Source organism: Furipterus horrens, unplaced genomic scaffold, assembly GCF_987537825.1.
Source record: "Furipterus horrens unplaced genomic scaffold, mFurHor1.1.pri manual_scaffold_6, whole genome shotgun sequence".
Taxonomy (NCBI): Eukaryota; Metazoa; Chordata; class Mammalia; order Chiroptera; family Furipteridae; genus Furipterus; species Furipterus horrens.
This window is the reverse complement of record NW_028327176.1, coordinates 95,022,846-95,037,715: the sequence shown is the minus strand read 5'-3', so window position 1 is coordinate 95,037,715 and position 14,870 is coordinate 95,022,846. Positions and strand designations below refer to the sequence as shown.

The window sequence follows — 14,870 nt, the reverse complement described above, 5'->3', positions numbered from 1 at the left end:
CAGCAGATGTAGGCTGGAGAGTTAGTTCTCTGGAGAGGCCCAGGCCAGATATTATAAGAAGGGACAGAAGTTGGAGCAGGATTAGTGGGTGGGGGCAAGTGGTTTGCTGAGTAATGAAAAGAATCTCAGGACCAGAGTGGAGGACTGAGGGGCTGGCTCACTAAGAGACAAGTGGGCAGGAAGAGGGCATGAGAGCAAGGCAGTTGGTCATGAGTATGGACCATGTGACAGCATATACACGTGTCTACACGCATGTGCGGAGGCAACACTGGGCTGTCTTCCTGCTCTCGTTAACCCAACAACATAAGGCAAGGAGAGGACTGAGTGCAGATGAGGAGAGATGGAGAAATTTGAGCCCCTTTCCCTGTCTCCCCCATGCTCTCTGATCCCCTCCCCCAGGCTTTTCCACTATGCCCACCAAACAATTCTCTCTGGCCACCTGAAGACTCCCAGCGGCTGGCCAGGAGAGGGCTGGGGCTGCAGGTGACGGCGCAGGGCCCTGCCTGAGCCCCTTACCTCTTTGGGTGGCTGCTTCCCAGCCTGCTGTTGGGTGAGGAGCTGCAAGTGGAGCTGTTCTTGCTGCTTCTTGTAATATTCCTGCAGCTGGGTGGGGTGGGGGGAGTAGTGGGGGGAGGGGGGGAGTGAGTTGTCATGGGCCGTGGACTGCTGACCTCAGAGCAACCCCAGCCCTGAAGGTAGGTGTAGAGAGCCTTACTGGGGCAGTGGGACAAACAGCCTGGCAGGGAGATTTCTGCTCTGAGAGAGGCTCCATGAATGGAGAAGGGCAAAGGAAGCTTCTTCTCACATCTCTAGGGCCTCCCCAACTCTTGGGTGGGTCCCCTTGATAGGTCAAGGTGCTAGGAGCCAGGATGTTCCAGTACTTTGCCTTTCCCTGGGGTTCTGGACACAGAAATGGGCCTAGCACCAGGGGGTGGGGGGCTGTTGTGGGAGAGGCCTGACTTCTGCATTCCCCCCACGGCCCTGGAGGAATGCAGATCAGTCCAGCCTGAGCAGTCTCTCTGGTTTCTGCCACTCAGTGATGTTGGTAGTAAACAGGGTGGGATGGGGGAAGCCAGTGCACCCCCCACCCCACTTCCCAGCTGTTCTGGGGCCAGACTCACCTGCTGGAGCATGAGCGCTTGCTGCTGCTGGAGCAAGGCCTGCAGCTGTGGGGGCGACAGGATCTGCTGCATCTGTTGGGGGGTGAGCATCTGCGGCGACATCATGGCCACCGACACGGGCACCTGTGGGGTTCGGCCCTGTTAGCCTGCTCACCTCCACCCCACCCCAGGGAGGGCGTGCACCCGAGGCCCCACCCACAGGGTGGCAGAGTGGCTCCACAGTGAGATAGCCCGTGTTCCAATTCTGGCTCTGTCACCTACTAGCTGGGTGTCTTTGGACAAGTGACTTGCTCCCTGTTTTCTTATTCGTGAAATGGAAGCAGCAACAGTGCCTGCCTCTTAAAGTTTTCACGAGGACTCATGAGTTAATACCTAGAACAAAGCCTGGCATACAGCAAGTGCTCATGAAGGCTGCCTATTATTCGGGACACACTACCTCAGGAGCAGGAGGATTACACCTTAATGACACCAGTTGGTAGATCCCACATGATGAGAGGGCAGCAGCTAGCCATTCCCAACTCTTGTTTTGTCTCTTTGGGGACACTAGGAGGTAGGCCTGACCAGGAGGGCAGCCTGGGGCCCCCACGGCAGGAGGCCTGGGCTTTGGCTCTGCTCCCACATGCACGGCACACACTCCAGCACAGCTGTCCAGAGGGCACGCACAGAGCTGGAGAGCACCGAGGGTGCTGTCCTTGGGGGTGGGGGGTGTAGGTGTAGTTATGTCTTCAGCAGTGTGGAAAGAACCCTGGGCAGGGAGTTAGGAGGCAGGCTTCTACTCCTGGTTCTGCACTGAACATGCTGTGTGACAGTCACTTGCCCTCTTTGGAGTGTCAGTTTCCTCAAATGTTAAACAGGGAGTGGATTATAACAGATGACTCCTTCCAGCTGGAACATGCAGGATTCTCAAAGTCAAGCAGTTTTCTGTCCCCTGCCCTGGGTTAGGCCTCTACAGGAGGCCCAGAGAATCTAGCTACAGGCAAAAGGTGCAAGGAAAAGCAGTTATGTCATTCTTTTCCCAGCCCTATGTCCCCTGCACCCCCGAGACTTGTGGAGTCAGAGCCAGGGAGGCCCAAGTTGCAACACTGTCTTAATGCTGTTTTAGCAGGACAGGTGCCCTAGTGGGACTATCTGCCACACCGGTCACTCTGAAAGCACACAAGACTCCTCTCTAATCTCTTCCTCACTCCCAGGCCCTGGCAGAGTGGTCAGCACACAGCAGGTACTAAGTGCTTGCTCCCCTGAGCTACAGTCCTTTCCCAGAAGATGCAGGCCCCTCTGCCAGCCCTGCGGTGGGGAGGGAGGGGTGCAGGGTGGCCCAGTCAGGGAAGAGTGTCCTGCAGGGACTTGTCTTGAGCAACTCATTCCAGGTTAGGTCCCCAGGGGACTCATAGCCCCTGTCACCTCCCCCAGTCCCATGGGTGGGGCAAGGGAGGAGGAGTTGGTTCCTTTTGGGATCCCTGGCAGGAGCAGGACTCAGCCTCAAGCCACCAATTAGGGAAGCAGCCAAGGAGGTACGCTGAATCCTCGGGGGACATGGGAAATCCCATTTGCCCCCGGACTAGTGGCTGAGCCTAGCGCTGGGCTTTCCCTCTTCTCCCCAGCCCCTCCCTGGAGAGGCACCACCTGGCTCTTTAGCCATGGGCATCCCATGGGAAGGAAGGCTCCAAGGGGCCTCGACCAAGGAGCATTAAGTGGCAGGGCTGTGATTCAAGCCCAGGTCTGTGTACTCCATGGTTCCCAGTGTTTCCACATCCCACACTGCCTGCCCCACCCTGGAGCAGGTCTTGGTAAGCATTACCGAGAGTGTGCGGAAACCGAACCATCCAGGGAGCTTAAGGGTGGACAGGGCTGGAGATCCCAAAGGCCAATCCCTGTCTTGACACTGTATCACAGTAGACTCTGGAAAGCCAGCCTGCAGGGTTGTCCTGGTCCTCACTCTCAGAGGGGCCTAGGGGAGGGGGTAGACAGTGGCCCAGACCTACCCCCTTGCAGACCCAGCCCCTGTGTAACCCCCGGGCAGTAGGGCTTCTCTGACATTGACTCTTCTTTGAAATCCCCAAGCCTCACTTTCTGCATCCTTTAACTGGGATTTGGAACACCTGCCTGCCCTGCCTCACAGGACTGCACAAGAGGCTGCGGCTGAAGGCGGATTACATGCCAGGCACCTGGCTAAGCCCTTAATGTGTATGATCTCCCTGAATCTTCATTGCAACACCGGGAAGAGGGTATCATGTCGTTAACATTTTACAGATGAGACAACTGAGGCCTGGAGAAGTTAAACAACTTGCCCTGCCTGAAAGGGACAAAGGGAGAAGGGGTAAGTAAAAGTGATTTCTGCTATTAAATTCTATACAATTGTAAAGACAACTACTTTTTAAAAACATTCTGAATTTTCCTTTTCTCCCTCTTTTCCTGTCTCTGCCTTTCCCCCTCTTCTCCACTATAGTACCTTAGGTACTCAAGGGGCCCCAGAGGGTCCCGTCGGACAAAAGCAACAGGCCTCCCCTTCTCATCACAGCAAGAGCTGCACTAGAGATGGCCTCGGCCCACAGCAGGGGAGTCTGAGACCTGACACCCAGATCTTTCCAGGCACCAGGAGTGAGTCACTGTGAGTGGCAGGCAAGAAAGGATGTGGCATTTCCTTCCTTGGGGCTTTCCTGCATGAGGCAGGGGAATGGAAGAGATGACCTTGGAAGGCCTCCCCAGCCTCAGCCATTCCTGCCACGTGGCGGAGCTGCTGGCTGGAGAGGCGGCTACAGAGATGGATGGGGACGGATTACCTTCTGTGTACTTGTCCCTAAGGTGGTCCAAGAGGGTCAAGAAAGGTCAGTGAGGTGGCTGCCACCTACTGATCTCCTGAGCTGGCTGGCTCACCCACCTCTTCTCATGCCCCCTGGGGCTCTGAGCACTGAGTTGGAGCTCCCCTGGTGTCCCCACTGACCCCTCACCAGGCCAGGATGTGTCAGGATGGACATCGTGGGCTAGTCAGCTCAGCGAAGCCAGTGAGTCACCACCTGGAGAGTGGCCAGGGCAGCTTACATGCTTACTAAAGCCCTAGCAGTGTGCACTCCGGGCTCAATACTGACAGTTGCCCGAAGCCGCTCCCTCAGGGACCTTGCTCAGGCCTGGACCCCTCCACCCACGATGATTACAGTGTGCTCGTCTGGTTGGCATGACACGGAGGAAGCATCCGTGGGAGCTGAGGGTTGGGATGGATGCACTTTGGTGCCAATCAAGGACCCAAACTCAAACTCTGAAGTATGGGGCCAGGGGTCCCTGGATGATTTGAGACTAGGCCAAAGCTTGGTTTAGGTTAAATTCCCTTGCACAGAACCAGAAGGAAGTCCTCGGACTAGTTCTGGGCTGAATCTGCAACGAAAAAAAGACTGTGGTGGGGACACTAAGAAGAACTAGAAGTACCAGGAGGGGAAGCCATGGGGCGGGGGTGGGGGCTGAGAAGATGAGACAAAGGTGGGCGGAGCTAAGGGGCCTGGCCTTAGCCAAACATCTGCCCAAACTCCCAGCCACCTGCGCTCCCTTCAGGCCTGGTGTCCAGGCCTAGGCACAAACCGGGCAGTCTCTGGGCTAGATCTGGAGACCTAACGCAGTTTTAGAAAGTCATCTGAAGCTGGCTCTAAGGGGGCTAGTGAACGTGGCTAGGAGGAGGGCATGGGCAGGAAACCCCACCTTGAGTTGGGGAGTAGGACATTGTCCTGTGGGAGCCACTGGGGAAGAGGCTGCTATCGACCTCCTTTCATTACCCATTTCACTCAAACTCCAAATCAACAAAATGCACATTCCTACTCGCTCTCCCCGTTGCCCCACCAGCATTGAGCTCCCCAAAACACTATTTCAAGGCCCTATACCCCAACTTGGGAACCTAAGTCCCATCTCCTTAGAGATTGTGAACTTGAAAGGCAAGGAAGGTATCAGGGTTGGATAAGAAGAAGGACCAACAGTCGGGGCTCCAGGCTCCTGGGCAAATTCAGATATGGCCCCAAGAACTGACACCTCCCTGAGCCCAGAGAATCATCCCGCACAGGCTCTGTCCCCATGGACTGTCAGTGTTCACTACTGTGCTGAGCACATGGCAGAGTCACAGTGCAGGCATCAAAATGTGAGTTCTGGAGCTAGTTGTTTGGGTTCAAATCCTGGATCTGCCACTTAATAGCTCTATGCTTTGGACAAGTTCCTTAACCTCTGTGGGCCTCAGTTTCCTCATCTGCAAGATGAGGCCAATAACAGCTTCTACCTCAGGATTGTGAGGCTAAATGAGATGATACTTATAAAGCACTTAGTGTCTGCCCTAGGGCAAGCACTCTATAAATGTCAGTTGTTAGTTTCAGAGGGACTGAGTAAGTACTTGTTGAATAAATGAATCAATCAATCATTAGGAGTGGGGGGCAAGATGAGAGAAGGCGTAAGAATCATTTTATCTGTCCCTCTGACCAAAACCTCTGCCTGTCCTTCCAGGCCATCCAGGGACCTCTCTCATTTCAGGAGAGGAGGGTCTCCCAAGGAAAATTTGACAGCCTCCTTTACTTTCTCATTATTCGACTCTCCATCCCTCATAGCCAGCTGCAAAGTACTTCCTGTGCCTGACCTCTGTCCCTCCAACTCCCATCAAGTTCCTCCTTTCTTGCCTTGGGTCAGGTGGCCCTTTCTGGGCTAGGGGAACATTCCTGTCCCCCAGCCTACCTATCCCTGTTTATAGAAGGGGTTACTAGGGTGGAGCTAGGGTGGGGAGAATTAAGAACACTAGCCTGGCCCTGGCTGGGTAGCTCAGTTGGTTAGAGAGTCGTCCCAATATACTGGGGTTGTGGGTTCTATCCCTGGTCAGGGCACATACAAAAAGCAACCAATGAATGTATAAATAAGTAGAACAATAAATTAATGACTCTCTCTCTCTCAAATCAATAAATTAAAAAGAATAGTAGTAGCGTAGAGGCTACTTCAGACTCAGAGTGTGTGTGTGTGTGTGTGTTGGGGATCCCTAATTCAGACACCTAGTTCTGACACCACATGGGCCTAAGAACTTTCTCTTCTTCCCAATGTTGGCTTTCGAGATTGTGTTCTCCCCTCCCCAACCCAGGCTAGTGCCCCTCTTTGCCCCATCCTCCCCCTTGAGGGCTGTCTCATTAGGCTCAAGACTTTTAAAGCAGGGCTACAGCTAAGGCCTCAAAACTGTCGGGCACCTTGAACTTCTTCAAAGCACTTTCTGAACGTAAGCTTGTTCCACATAAAACCCAGTCCTGGGTCCTTCTCCAGGTACCCTGCACCCCATCCCCCATCCTACCTTCCTTCCCACTTCCCTCCTTCCCCCAGCACCCCCCACCCACCCACCCCCGACTCCAGAGCTCCCTGCTCAGGATCGTGTTCAGCCTTCCTCCCTTAGATAAACTTCCTTTCAAAGCCCCGCTTAATCCTCTCCCCAATTCCAAGCCTCCCCCGCTGCGGTGGGAAGGGGTAGGGGGAGCGAGGAAGCTTGGCTGCTGCGTGAGGGGGAGGAGACTGAGCTGCCCCAGTGGTGACCCGCCCCGACTCAGACAGCAATTCTCCCAAGTTCTTTGTGACACAAAAGGTAAACAGAAGGCCTGGCTTACCCCCGCCCACCCCCCACAGATCGCCCTTCCTCCCCGCCAGCCAGATGGGCTGGCAGGCTGGGGGAAGGGAGAGGGGGAAAAAGGGCAGATTGTGCAAAGGAAAACAAAAGAGACAGAGAGACATCAAGAGACAGGAAACACGGAGAGACAGAGAGAACTGGTGGGTGAGAAATAAGGGGGGAGACGAGGTGACCTCAGCAACCGAGAGAGCCTGGGAAGGGAGTAGAGGGACAGGCTGAGTGACCACACCAGGATGGAGAAACAGAAACCTGAGAAGTAACCCTGAGGCCAAGGAAGAGGAAGCCTGTGGAGAGGGACCAGGACAGAGAGATCTGAGTGCAGATTCAAACACAGAGACGAGGGGCCGCACAGAGGAAGGCCTGGGGGAGCAGGTGGAGATGAGAAAGTGCAGGTTTCTTCACCGGGCCCCAGCACTTCTCTCTGGACAGCTGCCCACTTTCTGGCACTGGGGACTGGCCAGAGCAATTCTCCAACTGGCTCTTCCTCTGCCTTGTTCTGCCAAGCCCACCCTCTGACCTGGCCCCACCCCTCCCCCACCCCAGCCCAGCCCAGCCCAGCCGGGTGGTGCTCTCCTCCTCACCTGTACTGCAGAGGCTGACTGCTTGCTGTCATTGTTCCCCGGGGAGCTCAGGCCCGAGGCCTGCTGTAGCAGGAACTGCCGAGCTACCTGGAGAGCCTGCAAGACAGGGTGAGTCAGTGTGCCTGCCCCAGCAACTGTGGGCTGCACGTCAGTGCAGTCAGTGTGGACTCGGGATTCAGAGGGAGTTTGTAGTAAAGGGAAGGTCAGGGGCTGGTGGAAGGTTAGCGGGGGTGAATGAGAGGCTCACGGGGTCCACTTGGACCTGGGATAAATATAAAGATAGGAGGCACTGAGGAATCAGAGCCTATAGAAACTCCTCTGGAACTTGGTGAGGCTTGCTGCCCTCATTGGGGGCAGCAAATGGAAGGGTCCCTGGTCAAAAAAGGGGGTAGACTCGGGGCATTAATCATAGGTACTATTTGTTGAGCAGCTACTATGTGTCAGGCACTTTACAGGTGTCTGGAAGGAAAAATGACTTTCTTTCCTTCAAGTTCTTTTGGCTGGACTAAAAATAAAATTAACACAAGGCAGGTTAGCAGGAGAAAAACATTAAACTTCAATAACACATATACTTCCTGTATGCATGGGAGAGACCCAGGAACAGAGTAACTGGTCATCACCTGAAAAGACCTCCTTCAGCTAAAGACAAAAGATGACACCCGGGTGGAGAGTCAGTTATGAGGGAACCAGGACGCAGTGAATAGAGGTCGCTGTGCCTTCTCTGTTGACAGTGAGCTGTCCTGGTGGAGTGAGTGAGGGTTCCCTCACAAAAGTAAATGTCCTTTATAGAGGGGTACCTTCTACTTGGTTTTCAGAGCTTCTCTCAGGTCTGCTATTTCTTAAAATTAACTAGCCTAAAATAATCAATGTCCCAGAGCAGCATATTTTGGGGTGGCAAACTCTGCACCCCTTCGCAGACAAGATCTCATCTAATTCTCTCCTGTGAGGCAGGTATTAGCAGCCCCATTAGGCAGATGAAGAAACGGTCTCCACAAGGTTAAGTAACTTGCCCAAAATCACACAGCAAGGAGTTGTCAGAGCCAGGACTGGAGCCCAGGAAGCCTGGCTCCAAGGCCAAGTGCCTGGCGGGTCTAGGGGCTAAGAGAGTAGCATTCACTTGGAATCAGAGCACACAGCTGGGGGGTGAGGGTGGAGGCTCAGGGTCTGCACACGGGGTGGGGGTGGGGCTCTCCCAGTCCAGGGGGTGAGGTGCGGGGCCTTGTGGCACTGGGGAAATTCAATCAGGTCCTGACAGGGGTATGTGGTGCATTAGTGAGTTACACTGACTGTGGTGGTCGGCTCTTGGAGGTCATGATGGCCTGGAATGGACTGTAAGCCAGCAGGGTCACAGGAGTGGGAAGTAGATGGCATTTGCTGGAGGAGCAGCGGGCCAGACAGTGGGCCTGCCCGTGGGATGTGAGAGGTCTGGTAGGAGAGGGAGGGGTCAGGGGGGCCCGGGAAGTTCTTCATGTCAGCTAGGCCCTGCATCCCCTGACTCCCGGGTCAGTGGGGACTGAAAGTCAGGGAATGTGGGGATCTGTCCCGAATCCACATTCCAGGAGCACAGAACCCGTCTGCCTCCAGGTTTCTCAGAGACCTAGAGAGCCAGAGCGGCTGTGTCTAGGCCTCTGACTTGGGGCTCCCGCAGCAGGCAGGCCCGGCTTGAATCCCAGTGCGATTACCAGTGGTGTGACCTTGGACAAGTTGTTCCATTTCTGTGTTTCGGTCCCCTGATCTTCAAAACTGGGACACTACCCATTTCCGACATACTAGGGGAATTAAAGGACCGAAGCTTTCACTTTGTTGGCATTTGCTAAGTGTCTGTCCCTTCCCTTCTTGTGAGGGTCTCCGTCCATTCTCTCCCTCACCTCCTTGCCTCTCCCAACACAGCATGGTGCCTGGGGCACCTATTCAATGACATGGGCCCACCCTTGGCTTACCCACCTCTGTCCACACACACACCTGTCTGTCCTCACACGGACTTCTAACTCTCCTGCCCACCACAGGCACCGTCAGACAAGGTCCTGTGAGGTGGAATACAGACGCACTCATCCACACGGCCCCTCAGCAAACACTTCCGGAGCGCCCGCTGTGTACCAAGCATATATACACACCCCGCTTTGAGCTGCTGAGCCTCCTGAGGCTGGAATCCTGTTTACCTTAGGTGGTATCTAAATACACGCTGGTGTATCTATGGGAACGTATCTCCCAGCAAACCTGGGGTTCAGACAGGCGTGCTCCTTAGCAGCCCCCAGATTTGAGTCCTCCCTTGTCCTGTCTCTTCCCCTGGCGTCACTCCAGGATTAGTGGCCTGGGGTTTCTTCTCTTCAGGATTCACTTCAGAAAGTTTAAGGCTGACCTTCCTGAGTCAAAAGGCTCTCAGAGGCCGTGCAAAGGGGGTGTGGGTGGGGTGCGGGGGGAGGTGGCCAGGCGATCATCAGGAAGGAGCCCCTGCTTCTGCCTGCCTTGCTTTTAGTGACCCCTCCAGGCCCAATGATGCAGGTTGGACAAATGTTCTTTGTCCTCTGAAGGTGGAGGAGGGTGATGCGGACAGGGGGACAAGGTGGCTCAGAGGAGCCAGCGGGGACACTGGTCAGTGTGGGGAGAGGAAGCACCCAGTCCCATGGTGGGAGAGGCGGACAGCAGGCAGGTTTCCAGGGGAGTCAAGGGAAGCCCACGCAGTCTCCTGGTGGGGAAGTGGCTGGGGAGTTCGGTTTACTTCCCATTGACTCTCTTTGTGGTCTCCTGGAGCATGAAATTATAAGATTTATAGGAAAAAATGGCATGGGTTTGCAATCTCATTCCTGTGAGATGCCCCTGTGACAGGCCCTTCCCTCCCGCAGGGCCTTCCCTTTAAACCAAAGAGCCAGGTAAGACCTAGGCCTGGCCAAGGCTGTCCCCTCCTCTGACTTCTTACTCTTACCCACTTGCTCTTTCTTCATGTTGACGGAGCGCCCGCTGTGTGCCAGGCACCATGCTAAATGCTGAAGACACAGAGAAACAGCATAAGGCCCTGCCCAGGGCTCACAGCCGCGGTGCTAGGGTGACAGCTGCCTGTCAGAGACTGGAGGTGGGCACCGGGTGCCAGAGCCCAGAGAAGGGCCTCCTCTGCCTGGGGAGGTCTTGGAAGGCCTCCAGAGGAGGGGGCAGCACTAACTGGGTCCTGAAGGGCATTACAAGCACAGTGACCCACACACCGCAGAGGAGTCAAATGGCCCAGCGAGTTGGGGACCTAACCATTCCCGGGGGACAGAAATAGAGCTGTGTTGGGGGCAGTAGGAAAGGCTGACGGGGGCCCTCAGGTCAGCAGGGTCTACACTCTAGGCACTTGACTCAGCCATTCTTGCCTTCCTTCGCTCACTCATGTTCATGGCCGCCCACCACATGCAGGCCCTGTGCTTGGAGGTGGCAAGGCGATGATGAACTACACAAGGTAATTTTGTGTGATTTGCCCTGACCCAGTTTAGGGCAATTTGGGTACCACCTAAAAATCACCCTGCAGCTCCCAGGGGTGGGGTAATGGGCAGACCCTGGGCCTGGGGTCCAAGCTGCCCTCCTTCGATTGCCTGGACATGTCACTGATGGCTCACTGCTGCTCCACTCCTGCCCCTGTCCTCACTACACGTCTGGACCTCCACCCAGGGTGCCCTCCTACAAATGGCCACTTGATGTAGGACTGAGATTCTGCAAAGTCCCTTTGAGTCACATCCATCACTCTGGTGTACAGGTGTCCGTGCCTGTCTACACTGGCCAATGGCTCTTGGGTCTGACCCGTCACTGGACTGCCCGCCTCCCCCCGGGATGTGGGAAAGGAAGGTCTCCCCAGCCTGACAGATGCAGCCCCACTTTCTCTGATGATGCCACCCAGGTTATAGCTTCCTTGAAACACAGATGTCACCAGCACGCAGCAGACACGCTGGGGAAAGTCACTCCAGTCTTGGCTGAGCGTGGGAGGCAGGCACAGGAGCGAGCATCTGGAGGGTGCCTGGTGGTTTTCAAAGCGCTTCTATGAACATTTTAGTTGAAGCTTCACAACCTTGAGCAGGGCAGGGCAGGGCAGGTAATCATTGTCTCCATTGTACAGATAAGGAAACTGAAACCCAAGGTCCCACCGCTGGGAAGTAGAATCCAAACACCTCTGACTGCCCAGCCCCCTTCGCCCCAGAGGGACCACTGTGATCTCATGCACAGTCTGGTGAGGCCTGCGAATCTGTCCCCTCCTCCAGCCAGTCTAGTGTTTCAGCAGTCTGGGTGTGAAGGGGAGGTAAAGCTGGTTGAGGTGGGGAGAGAAGACCAAGAAAGGAATCTCTAGGAGAGAAAGGTGGGCTCAGTTTCCCTTCTCTGGAGGCCACAGATACCCAGACACAGTCTTGGGTGAGCAAAGGCATTTAGAATCCCACACCAGAGAGAAGCCATCATGGAAAACCTGTGATGAAGGAGGAAGAGGGGGCTCAGGGCAGAAACTGGGAGCCATTTGGTTTCTTAAACCTCATTTTTCTCCCCCCTCCACCCCAATGGAGTGAAAACCAAATGCCCAGCTCTGTGGTTTGGGGAGTAAGGTCTAGTTTTCCTCTAAGCGAGGCAGGATGGGGCTCTTCAGTACATGGGCTCTGGTCAGATCTGGACCCAAATCCTGGTTCTACCACATACTGAGTGACCTTGGGTAAGTCACCTGACCTCTCTGAGCCTCAGTTTCTTCCTCTGCAAGGTAGGAATAACCCTGTACTTAGCGCACAGGGTGTTGTGAACAGTATATGAGACAACGTACATGGAATACTTAGCACAGTGCCTGTAGCACCAAGAGGGTCTGTTAACTATTGTCACCTAATTTATGTTTTGCCTTCCTATACCACCCAGGACTTGCTAACCAAACCCTCTTCCAGCCTCCCCCCCACCCCCCAATTCTGCCTCAAGCCTAAGAACTCAGTCTAGTTCTCTCGCTAATGAAGCTGAGCTCTCCTCCCCTCCCGCCACTGCCAGTTCAGAAGTCATTAGCAGGATCGCCACAATTAGGAACAAATGGCTTGTAACGGACTGCATCCGGGGAGGGCTGCTGGGATGGAGGGGAACGAAGCTACAGATTTCAGGGCAACAGGGAGCTGCTATGAGAAGATAAGTCTTGAGACAGGAGGGTCTGTCATTTCTAGCAGGAGACCAGCCCCTCATTTCTGTCTCTGAGAATTCAGGGGGGAAGGGCAGGTCCCCTCTCTGTGGAAGCCAGATGCAGGGCTGTGGACTAGGCTGGAGGAGTCCAGCTCTGTGCTGGGGTCCCAGTCTCGCTATGCGTGTGCTTCGGAGGGTGGGGAGGTGGTTGGTGCTCAGGGAGACAAGCTTGAAGGCTGAGCTCTGAGAACGGAGAAGGAGAATCACACAGACCATGGCCTGGTGAGCTCAAGTGTGAGAGGGGATCCAGTGTCTTGTTTCCCAAGTTGCTGGTCATGACCTAACAGTGGGTCATAATGTCAATTTAGTCAGGGGGGGGGGGGGGATACACATACAAATACATAAAAAAGATAGAGTTACTGGGTAAGCATAAAGATCACTTCATGTAATTGTGTGTGCTGGGACTCCAAGTGAAGTGTATTCCTCACTGTAGATCTCAGGCAAAAAGGCGTACAAAGTGCTGATGTCGTTTCCTTCACAGATGAGGATATGGATATCCAGTGGGGCAGTGCCATGCCTAAAGTCACACAGTGGCAGAAACAGACCCTGAGTTCCCTGGGCTCTTCAGCCAGGAGCTGGTTTAATTTGGATTGCGGTAACAGGTAGCCAAAACAGACAAACTCCAAACTTCTTTTGTCTGCACCTAGCTAACTTTGGCAAAACTGGGATCTAAACTGTCTTGATAATTTCAACTGGGGGCTGGCTGGATTTAGGGGTAGGGGCACTAGGAAGGTGTTTGGAGGTGCTGGCTCACCCCAAACCAGAAGAGCACGCCCAGGAATGCCCGTCACCCGAGGAGAGAGTGTGCGTGGTGCAGGAAAGAGCTGGTGCAAGAGCCCTGGGGTGGGATGAGCTTGGAGGTGCCCCATGCACAGTCAGTGTCGCCAATCCGAGCGGCCTGAGAGAAAGTCCTAGAGGGGAGCAGGGGCCAGATCACAGGGAGAATAGTTTTTTTATTTCACTCTACACTTGAGGAAAGATTTCTGGAGAATTTAAAGCAAGTGAATATAAGGAATTAAGGAAGTGGCAGAATTTCCTAGCCTGCAGATAGTAAACAGTAGGTGCCTAATAATCTACTTGTTGATTTGAATTAAACAAAAAAATCTCTCCATTCATTGCTTGAAACATAACTGCTCTGGGGAATGGAGAGGAGAGGGAAAGGGCACAGGGAGAAAGGTCAGAAGTCAGTGGTCCCAACCACAAAGAGTACTGACCATCGGAGATACAGTTTCCCCACCTGCCAGGCTTGTCCTCCAGCAATGAGAAAGAGACATAAAAATGAAATTACATAGAGAAGGGGGGCAAAGGGGAGACCATAAAATCCCCAAAGTGATTCTACACCTTTTTCCCTTGGGGAAAAAAGAAGCTTTTTGGAAAAGGCTGTAAATTTTTTTTTACACTAACCGCATAAAAATGACATAGATGCATTCCCAAATTAGAACCATTAAAATGAAAACCAGCAATGCATAGATACAGACAGGCCCACGTGGGTGGGAGATGTAAGGCCTGGGTACACCGCCTGATTTCAGGGCCCTGTCCCTGCCAAGTGTCTTGCAAATGCCTCCTCTCTGCAAGGAACCAGTCTCTGCCCGCTTCAGGTGGAGAAGAGACCAGCGATTTTCAACCGTTGTGCCGTAGCACAGTGGTATGCCACAAGAATTTTTAAAACATGCAATACCTGATTATTCAGTCAGGGGCACTGACCTCTTTTCCCTTAGGTTATCAAATAAAACAATGACAACAGCCAACATAACAATAGCCATCTGGTGTGAATGAATCAAAATTATACCTATTTTTTTTTTTGTTAGAGCAGCAAAAAATTAAATATATTTTTTTGGTGTGCTGCGGAACTTTAGTAATTAGATTGTGTGTGCCATGAGATGAAAAAGGTTAAAAATCGCTGGAATAGACCAATGAACCCAACAGCACTGAAAAGGGAAAGGCATGCGCCTCGGAGGGGCCCCCAGTGGCAACTGCTCTCAAATCCTGTGGGCTTAGCACCCAGGGCGACCAGGGCAGCCCATGCAGCCCCCTTGGGCCAAGACCAGCTGGGCAGCGATGCTGGGAAAAGCAGGGCCTGTGAGTTCAGGGGGTCCAGAGGCACCGAGTCTGGGTGTTGGAAGAGGCTGGAATATTGAGGGCGGTCTGTGTGCAGGGTGGCAGCCCTGCACTCCCCTGTGTCGCCTCCCTGGCTGCTGTCCACCTCCCAGGTGGGTGATTCTACCTTTGCGTTCACAGGAAGTGGGGCCTAAGGATGTCTGGGCCTAGAGCCACCATGAGCCCAGCCACCACCCTCACACTAGCCACTTCTGCAGGGGGCAGGATTTAAAGTGGGGGCTCTGGGGGGTAGGCAATCCCCTTCACAGAATAAAAATGCTCCCT

General features: G+C 54.0%; 1 protein-coding gene across 6 annotated transcripts in view; it reads right to left on the bottom strand.

The window, feature by feature from the left end:
- FOXP4 (forkhead box P4) overlaps positions 1-14,870 on the bottom strand; it is a 49,125-nt gene that overhangs the window by 11,553 nt on the left and 22,702 nt on the right. For 3 of the 6 annotated variants that reach the window (XM_090282374.1, XM_090282377.1, XM_090282375.1), the window contains exons 3-6: positions 7,326-7,421; positions 2,920-3,069; positions 1,122-1,244; positions 517-603 (exon numbers count right to left, since the gene is read on the bottom strand). In XM_090282374.1, coding sequence (XP_090138500.1) covers positions 517-603; positions 1,122-1,244; positions 2,920-3,069; positions 7,326-7,421 — 456 coding nt within the window. The remainder of the gene's footprint in view (positions 1-516; positions 604-1,121; positions 1,245-2,919; positions 3,070-7,325; positions 7,422-14,870) is intronic. The other 3 variants (XM_090282378.1, XM_090282379.1, XM_090282380.1) reach the window with 1 other exon arrangement.